At 38.9% G+C, this 22,301-nt stretch overlaps 1 protein-coding gene across 4 annotated transcripts in view; it reads left to right on the top strand.

The window, feature by feature from the left end:
* The first annotated feature begins 4,191 nt into the window (after nt 1-4,191).
* UBE2W (ubiquitin conjugating enzyme E2 W) overlaps nt 4,192-22,301 on the top strand; it is a 32,621-nt gene continuing 14,511 nt past the window's right edge. For 2 of the 4 annotated variants that reach the window (XR_005826679.1, XM_040585626.1), the window contains exon 1: nt 4,192-4,321. Coding sequence is in view for 1 of the 4 variants with exons in the window: in XM_040585626.1 (XP_040441560.1) it covers nt 4,307-4,321 (15 nt within the window). In the remaining 3 variants the exon portion in view is untranslated. Of the gene's footprint in view, nt 4,322-4,777; nt 5,085-20,150; nt 20,295-22,301 lie in introns of those variants that run through there. The other 2 variants (XM_040585628.1, XM_040585629.1) reach the window with 2 other exon arrangements.

Raw genomic sequence — 22,301 nt, 5'->3', positions numbered from 1 at the left:
CTCCTTTCATCCCTTTGAAATGCCTGGGGTGGAAGTGGAAATATGCCTGTTACTATTCAGAACTAATATGAAAATAGTCTATGCCATTGATGGAAGACCTACATCATCACTAAGGAATAAAACAATAAAATCTCCAGAGCTTAAAGACATCTTGGAAATGTAGGGTATTTTTAATTTTTAGCTATGTGTGCAATTTACTACTTTTATTTTCTTGATATAATCTTGTCTTGGTTTGATTCTACATCCTTAGATGGTGTTTTCTGCAGGTGCATCAAGCTTGTGTTTATCAAAAGTTCTCCATTCCACAGACTTTTTGAACTCAGCGCCCTTCCTTAAACTGGCAGGCAGGAGTGGAACAAGTAGTTAGCACAATTCCTCTGAGTGGTAGGGAGTCCTCCACGCTCCTGAGATGTGGTCTCCTGGCACTGCAGATTATGGTTGCTATGCCAGTGGAGTGATAAGGGGAGGTTAACGTGAATGTGCAGCTGACTTCTGTGTGTGAAGGAGACAACGTGGAAAGCTAAAATAGGGCAGTGGACACAGAATCAAATTTCAGTGTTATAGTGGCAGAAATTGTAAAGTGATAGTTCAGTATGTAGGAAAATGAAACAAAACAAAGACAGCAGAGGAAAAAATGTTTGGTAATGCTTGAAAACATCATGGATAATGTAAGGAATGGAATATAAAATTATAGGGACACTAATTAAGAAACCTTTGTGAAGGTGGCTAAGTATATCAGAAAATTATCTAATAAATGCAGTTTGAACATTAGTTGTATTTTTCCTGTAAATGTGAGGCAATGCAAACTGAAGAAAAGTGGGGTTTTAGATCAAATTGATAACTATTTACAGAAACAGTTTTAGAAGAAGGTACAATTTTCCTATTTTGACATATATATATTTTTGGTGAGTCATAATCATGTATTTGATCAGATCACTGCAAGATATCTTTGTTATTTCAGAAGCTAATGGAGGAAATTCCTCTTACTCCTAAAGTTTTGAATATTTGGGATCTAGGACTCTGGTCCTTGAAGCTTCTGGCAAAACTTATGTTGACTGGTACAGGATCAGGCTGCATTAGCCAAACACTAAACCTTTCTTTTTTTGAAAACTAAACAACTGTTGTGCTGGCTATTTCTACACCTGCAACAGATTAGGAAGGGTTAACTGCAAAAGTGATTTCTTCTATGTTTTGCATAGGTAAAGGTCAAGGCTGAAATGAACAGCAAATTACAGTATAACCAACTCCTTGTGAAATCTACCCACTCTGGGATTTTGGGCCTTTCGTTGCTGAGATTACTGAATAACTTGGAACGAAGAATACTATAAGCCATCACAAAATCAACAATGGAACTGTATTTAAGGAAGAAAATACTGATACTCATACAAATTCTTTCTGGGCATCTGCTAATAGTGTTTGTTTTCTTACTGTGCTTAAGGGACTGAATCCCTATAGCATTCATTATGCACGGTAAAAAACCACTAAGAAGCACTCACTGCAAGCCAGGTTACTGAGACATGGGGAAATGGGGAAAAAAAACCCAAACCAAACACAGGGATAATTCTCCAGCTGCCCATATTCCCATGATGAGGAGTTCCCATGCACGTATATATTAGGCAGTTGCATGACATTTTAAAAACCAAAGATGCAACAACAGTGATGAAAGATACCTTTGGTAGTCCTGTAAGAATAAACTCTGCTCATAGTGAATTTAGGGATGGGAGGATTCTGGTCACGAGTTTCCGCTGCAGAGTAATACTTTAGTCTCTGACATACCCAGTTAAGATAGGGTGGGTAGTGATTCATTTGTGATCTATTTATGTGAAGGGCAAACTGCCTCTTGCTTTTCATGCCTGCTATCCTCAGGAATGGGATTTGCAGCATAGATGGAGTAATATCAGTAAACAATATTTTAGTCCAAAATGTGGTAGGTGCCTTGCTTTTAACATTGCAAAGCTCTGTGTGATAAGAAAAAAAGACTTCTTAAACATACAGACAGTTAAAAGCTTTATTTTTTGTTAAAGTGGCTTTTTATCCAGAGATATTTTTTTTTATCACAGAGTAGAAGTCATATTCGTACTACACAAAGTAGTTAGCTTAAGACTACAAAACTGTTCTTTCCACGCAAAACTAGCCTGCAGTGTATGAAGTGTGCTGGCACCCATAAGCTTATGCCTTTTTGTATCTTCTGACCTTCAACAGGCTTTTCTGGAACAGGGTTAAGAAACTGAATATAATGGATTTATATCAGTTTTATCTTACTGTGATTACATCAACATGGATAGTCAGTATGTCCATGTTTATAGCTGAACACATGTCCGTTGCTTAAACTTGATGTTCTTGTCATCTTTGTGGCATATGGCATAAAGAAATGTATTTTAGGATAAACATATGTTTGGGTTATGCAAAACGACAGCATCTAGTAAAACAGAAATAACGACATTCCACTTAATGCTGTAATGGCCTCAGTTAGTTCTGAAGATCTGCAGGAAAAAGAAACCTCTACCAGGTCTTAATGTCTACTTAATGCAATAAATCCTCTGCAACCTAAACAGTGTTGCAAAATCATATAGTATATAAATACTGACTTCAGGGAAAACACACAGAGCAAGACTCTTCCACCTTCAGTGTTACCAAAGCAATGCCAAGTTGGATGGCATCAGGAACCCAGTTTGTGACTGAGAATTGAGGCTGAATTTAGTGAACGAGACCTATGGGATTCATCTTACTTGGCAATACTTGTTGCATCCTTACCTTCGGTAGGCTAGTCTGCTTCAGCAAATTCCCACAAAGCCAAGAGGCTCATTCCCTTCTGCAGCTAAGTCACAGGGCAAGGATACTCCTGCTGCTTTCTGGTTTTGCCTTTAAGCAAACCCCAGAAGTTTGTATGCTCACTTTAACATCAGCAACACTGTTGACACTGGATGGAAGTTGATGCCATGTTGGGATGGGTTTTTGTTTTCCTCCAGTTAGCTGTTTTCAAAGTTGAGGATACTTAAAAAAATACCAGAAAGTAAAGCTTGTAGGTAGTAGAATCTTGCATCACACTAAATAATATGGTAAAAGAAAGCAGGCAGTCTTTCAGATGTACAGGCCTCCTTAACGTCTAAAATTAAAGCAGCAGATTTCAAAGGTAAATACAAACTAAGAACAATCGTTCAGTAATTTAACTGGATGTGTATCAGTTAGGCCATCTCTGAAGGAAAAACCAGGTGCTACTGATAGAGCGGAGGTGACCCAAGGGGATTCTTTAGCATCATCAGAAAGCGCGGGTGTGAAGGGATAGACAAAAAGTGCTCTAATGTTTTGGGAACGTGCAGCAAGAACAGTGAGAAGATGGGAGATTATAATCACCCATAAAATCAGTATCTCTATTAAATCTTTTGTTTTAGATACCCACTAGGATTATGAGTTTTATAGTTTTCTTTGGAAAAACATTTTGTAGGTTTGTCTTCAGGATCCATTAAGTCTGAAATACTATAGCTGGTGTAACTGCTTTATGAAAAGTGTATCTGCAAGTTGCTTCATTTATTGGTTGCACGCAGTTTGCTTCTACTGAGCGGTGCTTATTTCCACCTACAGAGTCATCACAAAATCAGCCAGTGCAAAGGACAAAGGATGTTCCGGCCCAGGAAAGGAAAATGCAGAATCCAAAAATGCTCCCCCACTTAAAATACACCCATGTAATTTGGGCAGTACAGGAAAAATCAGGCTTTCTGAAGACGGAATGAAGGCCTGTGGTGGAGCAGCACGGGACACAGAGGGAATCGCCTCCCCCGCCCGGTGAGCCGCCCATCACCCGCAGGCGCCGCCCGGCCCTCGCCCGCAGCCGCCCGGCCGTACTGCGCGCAGGGAGCGCCGCGGGGCCAGGCCTGCTGCAGGGCCCTAGGCCGGCCTTCCCGCAGGCCACGCCAGGCGTGAGGGGCGCCCCGAGACCCGTACACGGGCACCGCCGGCGTTACCGGATCCCTCACGCACTCCGGAGGGGCACATCTAACAGTCTCCACAAACGGAGCGCGGCGGGGGGTCAGCCCGCTCCCGCCCCCCCGGCGGCGGTGACGGCCGACCCTACAGCCGGCGCCCGCCGCGGGAGACGCCGATAAGCCCCCCGGCCCCGCCGCAGGCCAGGACGGCGGCGGCTGCCCCAGCGCCCCCGGCCCCAGCCCCGGCCGCACCGCCCCCTCCTCGCGCATGCGCGGCCGCCCGGCCGGTGGCGCGGGCACGTGACCGGGGAGGGGACGGGCGCGCGGCGCTGCGTCTCCGTGGGTCCGGGCCGGCGGCGCAGAGGGTAGGGGGAGGATCCATCATGGCGTCTATGCAGGTGAGGAGCCTGCGGCGGAGCCCGGACAGCGCCGGGACGCGGGGGCGGTGGCCGGGCGGCGGCGGCGGCCCGGAGCCGGGGGTGGCCCGGAGCCGGGAGGGGCCGTTTCGAGCTGTTTCTCCGGGCATGTGCGCGGTGGTGCGCCCCGGCGAGCGGCCGCCGGGGCAGCGGCTGAGGGAGCGGGTTGCGGCCGCGGGTGTAGGGGGATCGGCGGGGCCGGGCAGGGCGGGTGGCGGCGGGCTAGGGCCGGGCCGGCGCTGGGCCGGAGCGGCGCCCCGCGGGGGCAGGCGGTGAGGGGCGAGGCCGGGTGCGGGGGGGAGGAGGGAGCCGCAAGTGAGGGAGGGCGGGCGGGGCGGGATGGCGGCGGGGGGGGGGGGGGGGGGGGGGGAGGAGGTGGGAGGTGGCGGGAGGCACCGGGGGGTGGGGGGGGAGTTGCCTCGGGGAGAGGTTTGGCAGCGGTGCGCCCCCTCCCTCGGGAGGCGAAGGGATCCCTCTCCCCCTCCCCAGGGTTTGAGGGGGCCACTGGCCGACGGTTCCACCTTGCCGGGCGTTTTGGGGTTACGGCGCCCTAATTGTCGGGCTCGGGGGGCTGGGGCAGGCGGGTTTTGTCCCAGGCCGTGTGCCCGTGCTGCCCGTGGGCTCCTCTTCCTTCGGGTAAAATGAGATTGTATGTGGTGTCGGTCCTGTGGCCAGATAACGTCTGGTTTTACTTGGATGGGGTTGCTGTAGGTACAGTGGCATGAAACACCCTGCTGCTTGACAGGTATTTCCAGCTGAATTATTTATTCATACCTTATCCCAAGGAGTTCTTAAATAGTAGCTGCAGAAATTACTCTGAAAGAATGGATCGCTTTCACTGTGTGCTGCTCGGAGTGGATGGTGATTTATTATGACTGGGGCAGGAGAAAAGATTGCTGGGTTTTGTGGCAGTAGCCCCTGTCTTTCCTTATTTCACCTGCGGCTGTTCAGCTTTCCCCCGAATTCTTACAGTTTTCCATTTTGGTTTTAGATCTGGATGATCTAGCGCTTCTGTTCTCTTTCTCAGACTGCTGTTTCTTTTCTTTTCTCTTTCCTGTTTTCATTTTGGTTCAGTATAACTTACATTTTCTTTTACTAATAATGGAACAGCTCAGACAGAGTATGCAGAATGAATTATGTTATTTTAATTGTCCTGATAGTCTGAATTTAGCATAGCTAAAAAGAGTTAAATGTCAAAGCACTGAACTTTGGGGTAAAAATTCTGCTCGTGAAGTCTAGAAGCATGAAAACCCCACAGTGCGTCCGAGTTGTTGAAATAAAATGGGATCGAGAACTCGAACGTACTGTACAGAATGTTCTTCATTTAGCAGTAGCTTAGACAGTCTGATCTGCCTTCTTTTTAACAGCTTTATCTGGCAAATGCATTTTTGTAATGCTCTTCTTTTAACGTTCAGACTTTCACAAGAATAACTGCAAAATAGAGGCAATAGTTTATTAAGTAGTATCTTTTATAAAGCTGTGTGAAAAGTGCTGGGGAGTGACAGCTGTGAAACTTGAAGGAGGCACTCAGTGGGACTTTGTAAAACTGCTGTGTTGCTGTCTGTGGCCTAGTAAATTACCTTCTACAGCTTACCTCACCCTCATTCCTGTTGCTCCCCCTAGTAAAGGGGAAATAGTGATTACAAATTACGTTGTTTAAGATATGTGAATGACAAATGTCGCCCCAAAGTAAGAAAAGTTACGTGTGGAGGGTAGCACTCATTTCCTGAAAATACAGCCATGGTGATTGCTTTCTAATGTTATAATTGCTTTCATTTCAGAAATACCAGCTGTATGATTACACTTTTTTTTTTAATGGTTTTCTGTTGTCTTTTGATGAGAAGCTCAAGGCAATTTATGGAGTTGTTTTTTTTGTCTGTGTACTGGTAGTTGTATAATGTTCTGATGACCTCTTTCTGAGTTTAGTAAATTCAGAATTTAGTAATGTAGTTTAGCAAATTGGAAATAGAGTTGTCTGGGATATTTTTTTTTTAAATAAATAGGAAGCATAAATGGAAAACTAGTAAGTGAACTGTAAAATTAGGAAGTTTCTGAATAGTAGACACCTTCCCTGCTGAACAAGACTTCACGGCTCTGAATTCTTCTATTAATTAACATTTAAATGTCCAGTGCAAAAAAACATTTCACAAAGAAAGCTGTTGTATATAAATTTAAGTATTTTTTTGGTTCAGGATCATTTAATTTATTATTATTTGTACTAACATGTAATATGTAAGTTGTCTGACGTAAAGAGGAGACATCCTTTTTTTTGATTATGTACAGTGTTTTTAAATACCCAATGTTTAATTGAAATGTTTGTGCAACTCATTGCAGTCTCTGACTATACCAGTAGTTTATCACTGTGGTATTATGCCAATTCCTTATTGGTATGTTAAATAAGTTTTAGTTACTTCTTAAACTGCTGTAAATTTAGACAGCAATATATGATGCCCTGGGTTAATTACATCTTACTTTTACAGATCCACTGAAATGTCTCTGATTAACTTAAAGCTAGAGTTATCTCATCAGCTTGTTCTAAGTCAATCTACAAGGAAAGTTTTGGAACCGTAAGAAATTGCCTCATTTTACCAGTGGTACTGAACATGAAGAGCTGCTGTGGTTGAGTTGATGCATAGTAACTTGTAAAACTTGAGAGTTTGAGCTTCTATGTGTCTCATTTAAATTCATTGCGATCATTGTCTGTGTGGACATTCTTTAATGGTAGTTTTCTGTAACACTTTTTTTCTGGAATAATAGAACCAATGTTGATGAGACTCTTATGTTTTTGTTTTCTATCCACAGTGTTGTCCAAAGTGTTGGCTAATTTGCCACTACTGGACTGGTTTAAACCTGGTTTGCATAACTTTAAGCAAATCATAATTTTTTTCTTAAACAAAGCCTCCAAACAAACCTTGAAGGAAAAGCATCTGTTTTCAAGATTTTTTTCCCAGAAAGGGCTCGAGTTTGTGCAACTTTTTCCTGAAAAAAAACCCAGAAATATTCTGAAAAGTAGAAAGTAGTTTAGAACAAGTGAATAGAATGGATTAGCTTCAGAATATTTGGTATAGCATCTTTAGTAATCTGAAGTAGTAAAGCTACAGATAACAAATATATGGCAAAAGCTGAAGAAATAAGCAGTAAATACTTTTTCTCAGGACAGCTGGAAACACAGAACTTTCATTAAGAATAGAAGAGGAGGTAGAAAATAGAACCAAGGAAGTTCAGTTGAAAATGTACAGAAAATACATAATTGTTGTACAAAGTGTTAGACGATTAAGACCTTTCTCTCAACTCACAGATACTTTTTCCCTCTTCAACTTGAAAGATTGACTTTATCCATAATACTGACATTTTAATTACTACTGTTTCACCTTTCCCCTCCTTTCAGTTTTAATACCAGGTTACTTCAAACGCTGTACTATGATTGGACATATTTAAACAGCTTTCACAAACACAGCCATGGGAACAGTTTCAGGTTTGCATTTTATCACCAAAGTAACCTCTCATCTTTTCTTTAAAGTTCGGCACATGAGATTTGTACATGTGGATATATTTAAATCTGATTAAATACCGAACTAGTGTAATGACACAAACAGCTTTAGTAAAGAGTGTAGAATGTTAACCTTCATCATGCGTTTGTGTTATCAGGATTTTTTTTTTTTTGCCCTTGAAAACTGCCTGTTGGTGGGCCGCCATCAAATTACATGCAGACATCAAAATAAAGTGCTGCTTGAAAGGTCTTGTTCCAGCAATAGATTTTCTTCAAAATGTATGTCTAAACAGGCTTTTAATAAAATAATTGTGCTAGGTGAAAATGCAGAATTCATGCTACAGTTTGAGGTCACAAGCCCCAAACCAATATCAATACAAAAGGTTTCCAAAAGTTTCACCTTAATGTTTTCACCCAGTGGGGTAGAGAATGGGGAGAATGTGTACAGGCCACTGAAATCTCAAAAAAAAATGACACATGCTTTAGGTTAAACTTTCTTGGTTCTGTTCTTTACCTGCTTGTCTTGTCTTAGTGGAAGTCTGTGTTTTCAGCTGTTCTTAGAACAATTTCTTATTGCTTAATCTTTCTTCAATATTGGCAGCATTTTATTTAATAATTTGGAAATAACTTTGACAGCTTTGTCCTGGAAAAAGTTCTAAACTGTTTCTAATACATCTTCCAAAAAATCCCCAACAGACCCAACCTTAAGTGAGGAAAGCTTTCAATCAACTGAAACTTCAGTGGTGGTGCACATGTGTTCTGTACTGTTAAACATCATAGTATGGGATGCTGTTTGTGTTGTTTCAAATATTTTAAAAACAAAATTAGTGGTTACTGTAACTATATAACCAGTTCTGGGATAAAAACACAGTGAAATTATTGGTCGTTAGTAACAACTTGAAATATTTAGAGGTGCCATTGGTGAAACCCTGTTGAAGATAAAAATTTCCATCATTTTTTAAACAGAAAAACTGCAAGTACAATAATGGAGACCAGAATGAGTGGAGAACAAAAAGCATTTCTCTTGTCCAGTAAAAGGTTGTTGTCTTTTATGTAACCTTCAGTTATCAGTGTGTACTGATATGTGGTATATTAGCTTTGGCATATAGCCATGCTACAGTAAAATAAGATAAATGTAAAATTATATTATAGTTATTTTAACAGAGTGAGTTAATTTAATCTTGTTGGTTTTTTTTATAATCTCTTAAAGTGAGTTGAATATCAAGTGGAGTTTAAAATTTGTAGTCTTTAAGTAAAACAGAAGTTATGGCTTTAGGCCCTGAGAGTTTCATTTGCTTGTTTTTGTATCTGCCTGCATAAATAGTGTTTTGGGAGACAATTTGCCTCATTTTTTGAGCTAGAATAAAAGAATTCACTTCCGGAAAAGAAAGCAGTAGTACACAAGTTTACTGAAACCAGTGTCCTTGAGTGTCGTCAGCAGACCTTTCTTCCAAATAGACCAACTATATAGCTAAAATATAGAAAACAGTGAATGCTTTCAACCTGTCACATTGAACACTGATATCTCATTAATATGTGGATGATTTAAATCAGGAAAATAAAAGCAGGCAGGCATTTATTGTAAAGAATAGTTATTCCGGTTGATTGTAAATATTTTTGGTCAGTGTTTGATAGTGTCTTGCACTTCCTTTTAGGCTTAGCTATTCAAGCTCTCAGAAGGGGAAAAGAGAAAACAATATGTTTGCAAAAGCCAGGGAATGTTGTCTTATTAAGCTGCTCCCTTGGAAAGCTTGGTGAGTTTGTAATTAATAAGCTAAAGCAGCTTAGCTCAAACAATGTGTGAAACTTACGTGGTCAAGCACTTTAATTGTTTGCTTAAATTCTACCAAGCTAAGACTTGCAGACTAAAGGATCCTCACTATATATTTACAGATACAGGCTGTACTTATGAATACTCCCAGAGATTGTGATTAAATTACCTCTACTAATATGAAAGAGAGAAGGTGCAACTTCCATTGAGTTTACCCATAGTTATGGCTGTGTTCAGTGAATGCAAATGTGTTTGGTATAATGATGCTGTCTCTTAAGTGGCCTTGGTTTACAAACAAGAGATGAACTTTCAAGTAGTTCACAGGCTAAAGTTTCCACTGGGAGGTGCAGAGGGGACGAGTGTGGCAAAGGTCTTTTTCTCAGTACTTGGAGCCAAAAATTTTGTGTATCTTGCATGGTTTTGAAGTAGGGAAGGACTGTGACAGAGCTGTCAGCTGGGGGTTGGGTTTTTGCCTTTTGAAGGGAGAAAGAGACTATATTACCCATTAATTGAAACCTGTTATAACTTCATTTGTTAAAACCAAATGAAAACAAAGTAAATAAGTTAAATGTTTTAAAATAAAAAAAGCCAGTAATCAACCTTTTGTGACAGAATGAAGGTCAGGTAACCTTTCTTCTGCCTGCTTTTGACAGGTGGTGAGGGCTTTCAAGAGATGTTTTGGAATCTGTGCCAGCTTTTGCAGGTTTTTTTTCTTTTTGTTTTCCCTCTGAGGTGACCTTAATCACTGGAATGAAAGACAGATATCAGTCTGGGGTGGCAGGGGAGGAAGGGAGGAACCCCATAATTTCTGGGAGCAGTATTAATATGTTAGAAAAGAAAGGACAGAAGTTAATGGTGGTAGAGCAGGAATTACAAGGCACCTTGTTTTGGTAATTAGTGATCTGATTGAGAATACGAGCTTTTCATCCTTTCATACACAGTATTAAAAAATAATTGTTTCTCCTTGGATAATTGCAAAGTTGTTTGTTATCTTTTTTATTCAACTTAGTTAAAAGTACTGCTTGATCAGCCTCAAGAAGAAAATCCTGTATGTGTCAATAAATGATAATAATAGTTTACTAGAGTATAGCAAATACAGGGGCTAAAAGTCTGCTGGAATAAAATGCTTTCTAACAGTTGATGCTGCTTGTTCACATAGATTTATTTATTTCTTCTTGATTAGAAATTGGTAGCCAATAATGAGAAGAGACAAGGAAACTAAATGGAGTAAAGTTTCCTAAGTATAGAAATTCACTCCCCATCGTATTTAGGGGATACAGATTTGATGAATATTTAAATATTTTACAGTTTGTGGCTTCCAACGTTTCCCCCCTTTTCTTCCAAAGGCTTTTTGTCAGAATACAGCATTTCATCTTGGTTATCGACCTTTGGAATCTTTTTTTATAAAGATGAGAAATTCCTGGGTAGACATATGATTGCCCTCATTGTGCGAGCCCTTGCTGTTGTCTTAAATCAGTTTCATTAACTGAAGCAGTTCAAATAATGCAAGACTCTTGTTCTTAAAAGATGAAATTATTTGTGTTTTACTGTTTAGTACTGTGTGAGGCTTGTACTGGGTGTTGGTACATTTGAAGACACAGTTTGTAAAGCATATGACTAGCTGTCAGTTTCATTTTATTCTTTATTAGTGAATTTCACTTAATTTGCTTTAAAATGACAGATTCATTGTAAAAAAAATTGATTCCCTGGCAAAAAGCTTTTCAGACTGGAGTACAGTGTGTTGTGTGTGTAGTTATTGATTTAACTTTAATTATACTGTAGTTTTGATTTCAGGTTGAATTTGTCTCTTAGTAAATTTTAGTCAAGCATATTATTCTCTTCAGAAGAGGACTGTGTTGCTTTGATCTTTCAATCAAATATTTTAGAATATTTTGGAGCATGTGTAGGTAATACTCTGTTACCGAACTGGGAAATGAACAATCCTTCCTCCCACCCCCCGAATCCATCACCTAATATATTTTTGAGTGCTCGGAAGAAGAAAAAAATTAGTGGTGGAAACTTATTCGTAAGTAGCTCATTAAAAGATTCATACATTGCCTTTTGGTTCGTTTAAAAAGAGAGAAATGTACAAAAAGCCTGACATTCAGAACCTGAAACATGGCTTGGTCTGGGAAAACAACATTAGAACTGGGTTGCCAGATGTTAACATGTTTTATTAGAAATGAGGAGGAGGAGACTAATCTGCTTCTGCGTTCTCAGTACAGATTGAAAACCTGATATTCAGCCAAAAATAGACACAACTGAAAACCAATTTTTCAAATTCAAATCCTGGTATTATTTTTTATAGACAGGGTATTTTGTGAAGCTGTTTTGTTATGTGTCCTGCTGAAGCCTTAATTGGGCACATCCAGACAATGATCTTTCTTTCCTCCTCTGGGCCACGATTAAAACTTACCAGGAGAACTTCAATTAGGAGAAATTCATGCAGGACTCTGATAATCAAGTGTCTGGATGGTTTGTGAGTTTGGTAGTCTGGGCCAAATGTTTTCAGCTGAATTAAGGAATATACTCTGCAGGGGCTTTCTTGAATGGCATGATTGATTAGGAAACAAAGGATTTTTTTGATTTATAGGAACCATCATCTTTTCTTTAGCTTCCTTAAGTAGCAAGATGGACTGTAGCAGGTATTTTTTTCTTAAATTTCACAATTTTTAATCTTTACCTTGTTTCTTTTGCCTTTGAGAGTTTTTGGTATTTAAAGTTAGGTTTCTAATTAGAGAGTAACATGCAATCAGTTCCAGCAATACTTAACAGTGTTAAAAATGCAGGGTGTGTGTGTGTGTTGGTTTTTTGGGGTGTGATATGGGTTTTCTTTTTTCTGTAGAGGTGTTTTGTTTGAAAAGTAGGGCTATCTACCCAGTGTTTAGAATGTCATATTCTGGATTTGAGATACTTTTCTGTAAGAAATGTGTGAATGGAAGAATCAAAATAATGAAAATAGAGTTGTTGCTGATCTTACTCTCTCGGGCTAGTAAGTTGCACTAGCAGAGTAGCAACAGCTTTGCTTATGAATCAACGTGGTGGTGGTGTAACAACATGGTTGTTGCAGCCTGTTAACAGCTCTTCCTGTTCTGGTAGGGGGTTACTGCTTTGCATTCATTCAGTGAGGGAGAGCTTGAAGAAATCTGTTTCCTGCATGCAAAAGCTTCTTCAAAACAGAAAGGACGTTTTTTGTGAAACATTTTATAACTTGAGTAAGGGTGAAGGTGGCAGCCTGTAGCTCGTAAGTAAAATGTAAATTATTTGCTAGGACTCCATCATAGTACTGACAGTGCTTTTGGACTAACAGTTTGCTGGATACATTTAAATCTTTGGGTGTGGAAGAGAATAGTTGGTAGTTACTGAAGAAAAATTGTTAGGTCTCCCTAGGGTGCAGTGGCCTTACCAGCATAAAGTAGAAGAATAGAGCCCCTGAGGGATTGATTTTTAAATTTTAACTGTTTATGAGTTCGTTTCTTTTCCTCTTTGATTTACAAGACAAATTCAGATTTGAGTTTATGGTACCTAGGAAGGCTTGACCTTGGAAGGCTACTCCTTTCTTGAATCATTGCAACAAAGAGAATGGAATTAGAGTGCATGGAAATAGGTTTCTAACAGTATTCAAGTGAGATGTTCTGGACACCCGTGCTTCCTCATCGGTGAAGTTGCTGTTCTGTCTTTTTGTCGTATCCTCATGGTACTGCCTAACTGAACATGGCTAGTAGAGTCCCTACCACTCCAGGTGAAAAGGCTTCCATGTGTCACCTTAATTGCCCATCACAGCTTGTTTTAGTGGTAAAAGAAAGTGTGGTGATAGAACTCTTCCTCCAGCAGAAATGAACAGAAGCTGTTTGCCCGTTTTCCACTTTTTGCTCTACTGGTAGGTTTCTGCTCTGCAGGTAGAGAAAAATTGCTTTTCTCCCAGCTGTTTTCTACCATACTCCTATCACTGCCCTCGATATATCCTGTCTTGTACTGAGTCTTCATTTGGTTTAATCAGCTCAGTTTTTCTCTCCCTTCCTTTCTCTCAAAAAGAGGAAAGTCTCTAAAATAGACTTTCAAGTCTGTCTTAAAGGTTGTTCATAGGTATAGTGTTTGTCTAAGCTTATCATTTAGTTTACCCATTTAAGACACTGCACATTTCATACAGCATTCCTTGAAACACCAAAAAGTGGAATATTCAAGAACTGCAAAGATAAAGCAGTTGAATATATACATTGATCTTTCTTCAATTTTATTTTGTATCATTCACCTTTATAAAGTTTATATTTTCGGCTCCAAGGAGATAATAAGCCAGGAGTATGGGCACACAGTTGAACTTGATTGGATTATGGTGTTAATATTTTACTGCTAATCAACAAAGCCAGTGCAGCACTGTATGTATTCTTTGTCCACTCCAGTCATGAAGTATAATACATTAAACAATATTTGTTGGCTATCTTAGTTGCTCTCAGCTGTAGGTACATAATTTGTACTTGGTAGTGACCCATATAACTAAGGGTGCCTTGCTTTTTCACTGTACACATGTTTTTGTTTGCACATAGCTTTGTTTAACTCTCTAGGCTCCTGTTTTCCAAGGGAGGGGCAAAGCTGTTCTAAGAATTCTGTCAATGGGCTTAGAAGTGGGAATAGACACCTGATATTGTGATACCTCTCTCATTGCCTTTAAAAAAAAAAGTGATTTTCGCATACCTACAAGAGCTAGATAGTTTTTCATGGTAGAAGAGGAAAATACCTTTGACTGCATGGTTGCATTGTCAGGGATTGTGGTTCAAGTCTGTCTACCTATCTGTCCATGGGTATAATCCTTGTTTGTGGTAGAATCAGAAAAAAGATCCCTGGTTTTGGGAAATGTGATCATGATACCATCATGCATGCTTTAGGAATATAGGATATTGCCTTTTGAAGTAGCTGACAGGGTCACAGGGATCAGTGCATAATTTTCTGTCTGTTAATAAGCATTCATGTGATACAGAATATCTAGCGTAATGGTGCACAGTAACCAAACTATCTGATTCTAGAAGATGCATTCTGAAATACTCATGTTATCAACTTTCAAACCTCTTCCTGTCCTAAGTTGCCACCCTCTCCCCCTTTTCACTTATTGCATCTTTATATGCTTCTGCCCTACCTTCTGCTTCTTTTTATGATTCACCAGGAATCAACACAAGTGAGAATTCAGCTGTGGCATTTGAGATATTGCTGCACCAGTTCCAGAGGTGGCCAAGTAAGATGTGTGCCAGTTTGGAGGAAGAAGAATGTATTTTTGCTTAGCAAAGGGCTAGAAGCTATTGGCTTCAGAGATATATTTAACTTGAACTATGACAGACAGCGAGCGCTGTCTATCAGGACTGAAATGATACAGGTGCTTGCAAGCTGTCTGGGGAGCCAGCAGGAATTTTACTCCACTGATGCCAGTTAATTTTGTGTTCTTCGCTTCACATGCTTTGAGTCTTATGAGCTTGACACTTTGGAAAAATCTGTGGAGGATAAATGAAGGGGTTGCACAAATCCTATTTGACAGAATTAGCAACAGAATACAAGCCACTGCTATGTCAGTTATGTCTCAACTGCTTGAATAAACTTTCTTTTGGAACTGATGTTTGGATCAGTGTTGTGTTTTGATTTCATCCTTGAATCATCTTTCCCTGTAGAGGTAGGTGAATTAAGTAATCTTCATTACAAAGACTTCCACCTTTTTGGAAATATTTGTATAAACCACTGGTTGTGTCACTACTCTGCCTTTTGCAGCTGTTTATTCCTTCATTTGAAGGACTATGGTGTTAGCCAGCCTTGGTTTTCTGATCTTGCTACTCTGCTGTTCTGTTTCCCTCTAGATAGTGAATGTTTTTTAGTATTGTGATACTTTTTGATTTTGGTTTATTTGGAACTTGTATTAAAAGAATTTTTAAGCATAAACTCCTGTCTCAAAAATAAGGAAAAGATTAAATTAAGATTGCCTGTGCATTCTTCATTCTCCCTTTATTTAACTCCGTGATTGCAGTCCATGACAAGCAAGAAAGGAGTTCCTGTATGAAATCTTAAGATGGACTAGCAGAAACATTGGAAAGATGGTCTTGTGATGTGAAAAGAACAGTACATCAAGCACAGATCCCAACTGAGGAAGTGGTGACAGTGAGGATGTCTGGAGGATCCTGGTGATACTTTGTGTAGAATTCTCACCTTCCAGAGCATATCAGTGTATAGAAAATATCTCTTTGGAAGTTACTGTGGGAGTGAGTAGCTACACTAGCTTGTCTTTTGACTTAAAGGAGCTGGTTGAGAGGCTGAAAGCAACTTGAATATGTGATCAAAAAAAAAGGTATTCCTGATCCATAGTAAGAAAAAAAGCAGAAGTAATAATGATACTGACTTTAGATATGCATGTCTGAACATAGCTGGAGATCTGTAGATAAAGAGGGACTCCTTATAATCAAGAGTGTTGAAGGGCTACAAGTTTCTAGAAGAAAATACTAAATTACAGTGACAAGCTGTCTCAATGTGGAAAAAATATAGGAATAATAGTAAAAGCAGTATGGCTACATGAGAAGCTATTTAGTGACTTGGAAGATTGAAAAGGCTTTGTACAGAACAGTGAAAATAAGTAATTACTGCTAAAGCTCAATATGAAAGAAAGGGACGAGCATGTAAGACTGAAATCTGTCCATGGTTCATTGTTTTAAATCAGCAGATCCAAAAAGTATTAAAAAAAGGTTTTGTAAATTACTAGAAAGATGAAGAAAGGTATGAGCCTGTGAATAGAAAAGGGAAGTACAGATGACACCGATACTTAATAAATCAGACCAAACAAAAGGACAGATTCAATACCTTTTAGGCATTGGATATTATGTTAGTCACTAGGATTCAACTGGGGGGTTGGTTTGGGGTATATTTAACTGTTTAAACAACTGAATCTGAGGTTTTTGACAATTACTTTGAGTTTGCAGATTATAAATGCTGTTTTTTAATTCTGCTGTCATGTGGAAGGGTGGCTTCTGGAAATCAGTGAACCGAATAGTCTCTGATACCTATAGGACATAATAGGCAACTTGTGAGTACCTAGATAAAAAGTAGGCAAAATGAGTTTCAGAAGAATCACATTGAACTAACGATTTCCTCCCTTTACTGCGTGGTAACTATTGTGAAAGTGGAGCAGTAGCTGTATTCTGACTGCAAATATTTTTGTCTTGCATTAGTGTGACATGTGAATAAACTCACAAGAAAAATGTGTTAAAATCATTATTAAATCATTTTACATATATCTATATAAATAAATCATTAAAATAGAAATTGGTGGAGTTTTTTTCCTTATTAACTGCAAAGACCACTTCTCAAGGTATCACAGCTGTAGTTTGGTTGTAGTAAAATCACTCTTGTTTCAGCTGGGTGTCTAAGAGTGGGTGTTTTCTGTCCAGCTGAGGGGACTACTAAAGGGTATTTCGAGGGCCGTCTGCACTGGCTTAAAAGAATGAAGTGTTTAGTTGAGTAAAGACTGAGGAAGAAGTAAGTTCAAATAGGTAAAAGAATTCACTTCTGTATCCATGAAGACCAAGAGAAGTAATTTGACATAATTTATTAAATCACCTAGACCTCTTACTGTGAAGAAAATTCTTCTAATTATAAAAGCAAGAGATAGGGTGATATGGAAAATGTTAAAGGTTTTTAACTACAAGGATATTTTAAGAATCTTTAATCCATCCTTATGTTAGAAAGATGGAGAGGTGACTTCCCTGAGGTATCTTCAAGTGTTAAATTTCTCAGATTCTACAAATAAGAGACAGTTAAAATTGTCTGAAAAGTGTTAATCCATTATACTTTCTCTGGCTATGTATGTTGCTGCTAATTCTCAAGAATTTTGTGCCTCAAAGTTTTCTGTATTCATGGCTGTCAAATACAAGGAAGGCTTTTTTTCCCCTCTGAAATTGTTCCTTTTTAAAAGCTTAATTTCAGAAACTTGCAGTTGCAGTGTGCCTTTTGTATGTGATGTGTGGGCTTGGTATATCAGTCATGTTTTTTTAAGAAGCGCATAACTGAATTATCTCGAAGCTAAGAGTACATGTTTCTGGATTTGTGCATGATGTTACAGTAGTCTTTAGATAGCGTTACCCTGAGAAAATCAATGTTCTTTGTAACCTCTTTGGTTAGCTAGTGCAAATATTGCTAAACACCAGAGAGGAATTAATTTCAAGTTGTTGCATTTAAACTTCAGACGTTTTCTGAGTTACTGTGGTAACCAGGAGCTCAATTTCCTAATTAAACTGTGTGAGTCTGGCCTTCAAGGGCTTAATTTAAGAATGATTTTTTAAAAAAAAAACCTAGATCTGGCTCGTGATAATCCAGTTTTGTTTATTAATGAAACACAACATGAGACAAATTATTTTAAGTTGTGGTAAGGGAGAGAGGAAGAAAAAATAGTCCTTCATAATATCTGTAGAGATTATTTTCCAAATTTTCTGAATACGCTTAGCTGCATATTGGGCTGTGCATGCATATAGCCAGCAGCCCAAGGGGAGTGCTCCTTCCCCTCTGACACTTGAGACCACATCTGGAGCAGTTTCTTTAGGGAGCCCCAGTACAAGGCAGACATTGATGTACTGGAGTGAGTCCAGCAGATGGCCACCAAGATGGTTAGTGGCTGAACTACATGATGTACACAGAGATGACTGGATTTCTTCGCCTTTAAGAAGGCAAAGAGAGGGTCTTTCTCATGCCTACAACAACCTAATGGGGGGTGTTGGGGGAAATGGAGCCACAGTGGGAAGACAAGGGGCAAAACACAAATTGGAACATGAGATACTCCAATAATATATAAAAGAAATATTTTATACCATGAGGGGAGTCAAACATTGGAATGTACTGACGAGAGGCGTTGATTAAAAGACAATTTTCTAAATATTAGTTAGCCCCTCTTGTAAAACATTGTTTCAGTATTTGAATGAATTCTGGTTGGTAGGCCACGATGCCCTCTACCATTTTGTTACAGTTGTTACAGATTACTCTCGACCTTCTTCTGGAAAAGGTCTATAGGCAGCTGTTTGTTAGTCTGTACAGAAATGAGTTGATGCTTGATAGAAGAAATGAAATTTTGAAAGTGTCTGTGAAATCCTATTAAAGATACCCAACTATGTTCATCAGATAAGGTGTGGTTAATTTGTATGGCATAGTTGATGGAACAGTAGTACGTTGTAAAAGAGAGAGTATTATTTTATTATTCCAGTTGGGAAAAAAACCAAATAAGGGCTTATATTCTCACAAGCATCACATATTAAATGTGTATTAGTTGGTCCAATAGAAGTAATTCTGTGTAGAGTTTGCCTTGCTTCTGTCTGTAGTGGCGAGAGTAGTAATACTTAGGAAATCTTTAAAAGCATTTGTTTCTCCTTGAGCTGTCTAACGCTTTTAGAGTTCTTGTCACTGTGAGGACTGGAGAAATCTAGGAATTTGTTATAAAATGGTATTTTTGTCATTTAATTTCAAGGGAAGTTATCCAAGATAAGCCAGTATAGCTGGGGAGAATAAAATTGAAAAGCTTCTGTGCCAGCTCAAATAGCAGTTGTTGGTCTTCCGTTGTGATTGCCTGCAATTCTGAGGCAAGATCCTTTTCGTTTGGTGTGTGTGGGTGTTAAGGGTTTTTGTCTTTTTTTTTTCTTTTTTTTTTTTTCCTTGGCCTCACCCTTCAGGGAAGCAATATTGAGATACATGAAATCCATCAGGGCATAGTATAATGGAGAACATGGGTAATACTTCAGATAGGCATAGGGTGAGAGTGGTTACAGTAGGGCTGAAAGGAGTAACAGCTTTTGCTGATACTGGGTTCTCCTTGGGACATTGCTCTGAATGAAGAACAAGTCTAGAAGAGCTGTGGGTTCCTTGACCTCTGCGTCCCCTCCCAACCTTTCCAGTGTGGAGCTGTGCCCAGGAACTTACTTTTAATCAGAATTGCTCTGTAGCTCTCTATGCGTAATAGGTGATCACAGATTTTCTTTGTGGATTCCCTTATTTCAAAATGATAAATTTATTTGCTAAAGCTTGTTTTCATTTCATTACAACACTAGCAATGTTACAGGCTTGCTTTTCTAGCTCATTGACTTTCTTTGGCTAAATAGTCAGATAACATATCCATTTTCTACTCAACGTGCTCTTTTCAGCTTTATATGGGAATGACATAGGGTTTTTTTATTGATATTCTCATGGAGAGCTGCAAATACAGGTCAGACTGAACTTATGTTGATACTTGTTCGAACTGGCTAACTTGGAAACAATAATTTTTTTGGTCTTCAAAAATATGATTTCGTTTACTGTCTACTTTTGACCCAAAGTGTAGATAGTATCTAGTGTTATTTCTCTGGGATGCATTTTTGGATCTCAGTGTATTTTGTATTGCAACTGATGAAAAGCAATGCGTTGCCTGTATGTATTTTTTGTATTTATTGAACAGGCCCCCATGTGTCAGCAAATGTTTTAAGATCAGAGGAACTGAGCACTTCAGTGGTACTCTGCTGCTCAAGTACATAATTTAATTTTTTTCCCTTTGTGTAAAAGGTTTTTTAGAACAAACGATCAGTATTTTATGTGAGACCTGAAAAGCTGTGAAGCAGTTGGAGAGAATATTCTTGCACTGGTGAGATGGATAAAAAAGAGTGACTGAGACTGTTTTAGACTGAGAAGATGGTTGCTGGAGAAAAGGGCTAAAGGTACAAGCCTCAAATAAGAGGATAGTTTAAATGTTGATAAATGGGATTTTTGGAAGGATGCAGAACAAACAAAATTTCCTCTTTTCAAATTACTGTGTGTGTCCAGATAGTGATACCTTAATGTGGCTGCTTTTCATTTAAAGTGGATTTAGGTTCCTTTTTGCAAAGACAGAGTTGTATAGTTGGTCTACGTGGATGTACAGAATTATCTGCTGTTCTCACATACATTTGTTCTTTACTATTTTTTACCTGTTATTTCCAAGTCTCCTTTTTAAGGGAAGGGATTTGAATTTGCCTTATCACAGAAGGTTTTAATTTTGGAACTTCTTAAATATTTCTCTGTATGACAGTCTATATGACAAGGTGTACACAGGTTGACTACCACTGAGGTTTAATTGATGGTGGTCTTGGGAAGGTATCACAAAGAGAACTGACTTCAAAACATCTCTGCCACTCAAATTAAGGATCTGTAAAATGGGTTTGGAACTTTGTTCTTTTGCAGTTTATTTCATAATAGTGGTATTGAACACTGTTGGTGTTTATAATTTGAAATTTTCTTAAACTCTGCAGGAGGCAAAGGATGACCACCAGGAGTCTAATCTGTTTTTCACTGTGTTAGTAGTGTGTGTAGCTTTTTTATGATAGAGCTAGCATTGTTTTTTTCATTTTGTTTGTACACCAATTATAACAGCCTTTACAATTCTTTTATGACATAACATTTCAATTCAAAACATTTGTTTAATTGCTTGCAAATAAAAGGCTTTTTAAAGTGTGCATCTGGGTTCAAGGTAGAAACTTTCAAAATAGAAGTCCAAAGCAAGTTTTCAGAGCTGCTTGATAGAGACAGGAAGTTATTTCAGAATAACTGAAATAATTATGAGCGTATGAGGGCCTTTTCTTTAGGAGTTGTGTGTCTGAATTTTTTGTAGTCCTATTTCAATGGTATTAATGAGATACTGAATCTCTTCTGTGTTGACAAATGAATGCTTTATTTTCCCCTGTGGATTTTTTTATGTTCTGCTAAGCAGCAGGAAAGTTGTTTGGAAAATTAGTAAGAAACAGCTAGAAATGCATGATAAACCTACATTTTAAAAAATTGTGTGTTGAATCAAAATTAGATACTAAACCCCCAAATCATATATTTTTATTCCTCCTGAGTGTACGGTAACTTTGACTAGTAGGGTGGTGGAAGTGGACTGGTAGGCAGTAAACCTCAAAATTGTTGGCAGCAAAAAGGAGAGTAAGAAATGAGAAAGTCTTGAAATTTTCGTTATCTAGATGGCTTGGAAAGATAAATCATACTGCATAACTGTTTATATGGAGAAAAGACACTCTGAAAGCAGTGCCAATGATGGCATCTTACAGAGGTTGTGTTTCACATGCTCCATAGATTGTTCTGGTGGTAGTTACAGAAGCTGCTGGTTGCAGTTACTCATTTATTCCTGTCAAAATAGGTAGGAATTACCTGAGATACTGGTGTAACACTTCTAAATGCTCTGACTTTGTAGGTTCTAAGGTACAGTTACTATAAAGTTATAAAACAGTTTGTGTTCTGCACATCACATAGTCTTGTTTAGTTTTCTGTCCTCTGGTGTGACTTGGAACAAGGCAAAGGCTTGCACAGGTGCTAGATAGAAGTGTCTTAAATTATTTAAAGGAGGACGAGTTGTGCTGTTAGAATCTTGGGAGAATTAATTGTAAATCTGATGCTATCAAGGGAATATGAAATGTTCACTGCTAGGTGTAGAGTTCTGATTAACATCTTTGTAATACACAGAGGTATTCAGGATTTTGTTGTATCTTGTATACAACAGTTCTTCATTTAGCAGCGTTGCAAATGTGTCAGTTGCATTTTACCAAACAAGTAAGTTTAAGGCCTGTGACTTTTTAGTTTACTTTCTAGGAGAGGAGTCCTTCCCTCTTTCTCATCTTTCATTTACGTTTTCAAATAAAACTTTCTACCTTTTAATAATTGATGGAATGTATTTTAGTGTGCTTGTTTATTGT

Source organism: Falco naumanni, chromosome 3 (assembly GCF_017639655.2).
Source record: "Falco naumanni isolate bFalNau1 chromosome 3, bFalNau1.pat, whole genome shotgun sequence".
Taxonomy (NCBI): domain Eukaryota; kingdom Metazoa; phylum Chordata; class Aves; order Falconiformes; family Falconidae; genus Falco; species Falco naumanni.
The sequence above is the reverse complement of the archived record's forward strand: the minus strand, read 5'-3'. Positions and strand labels throughout refer to the sequence as shown.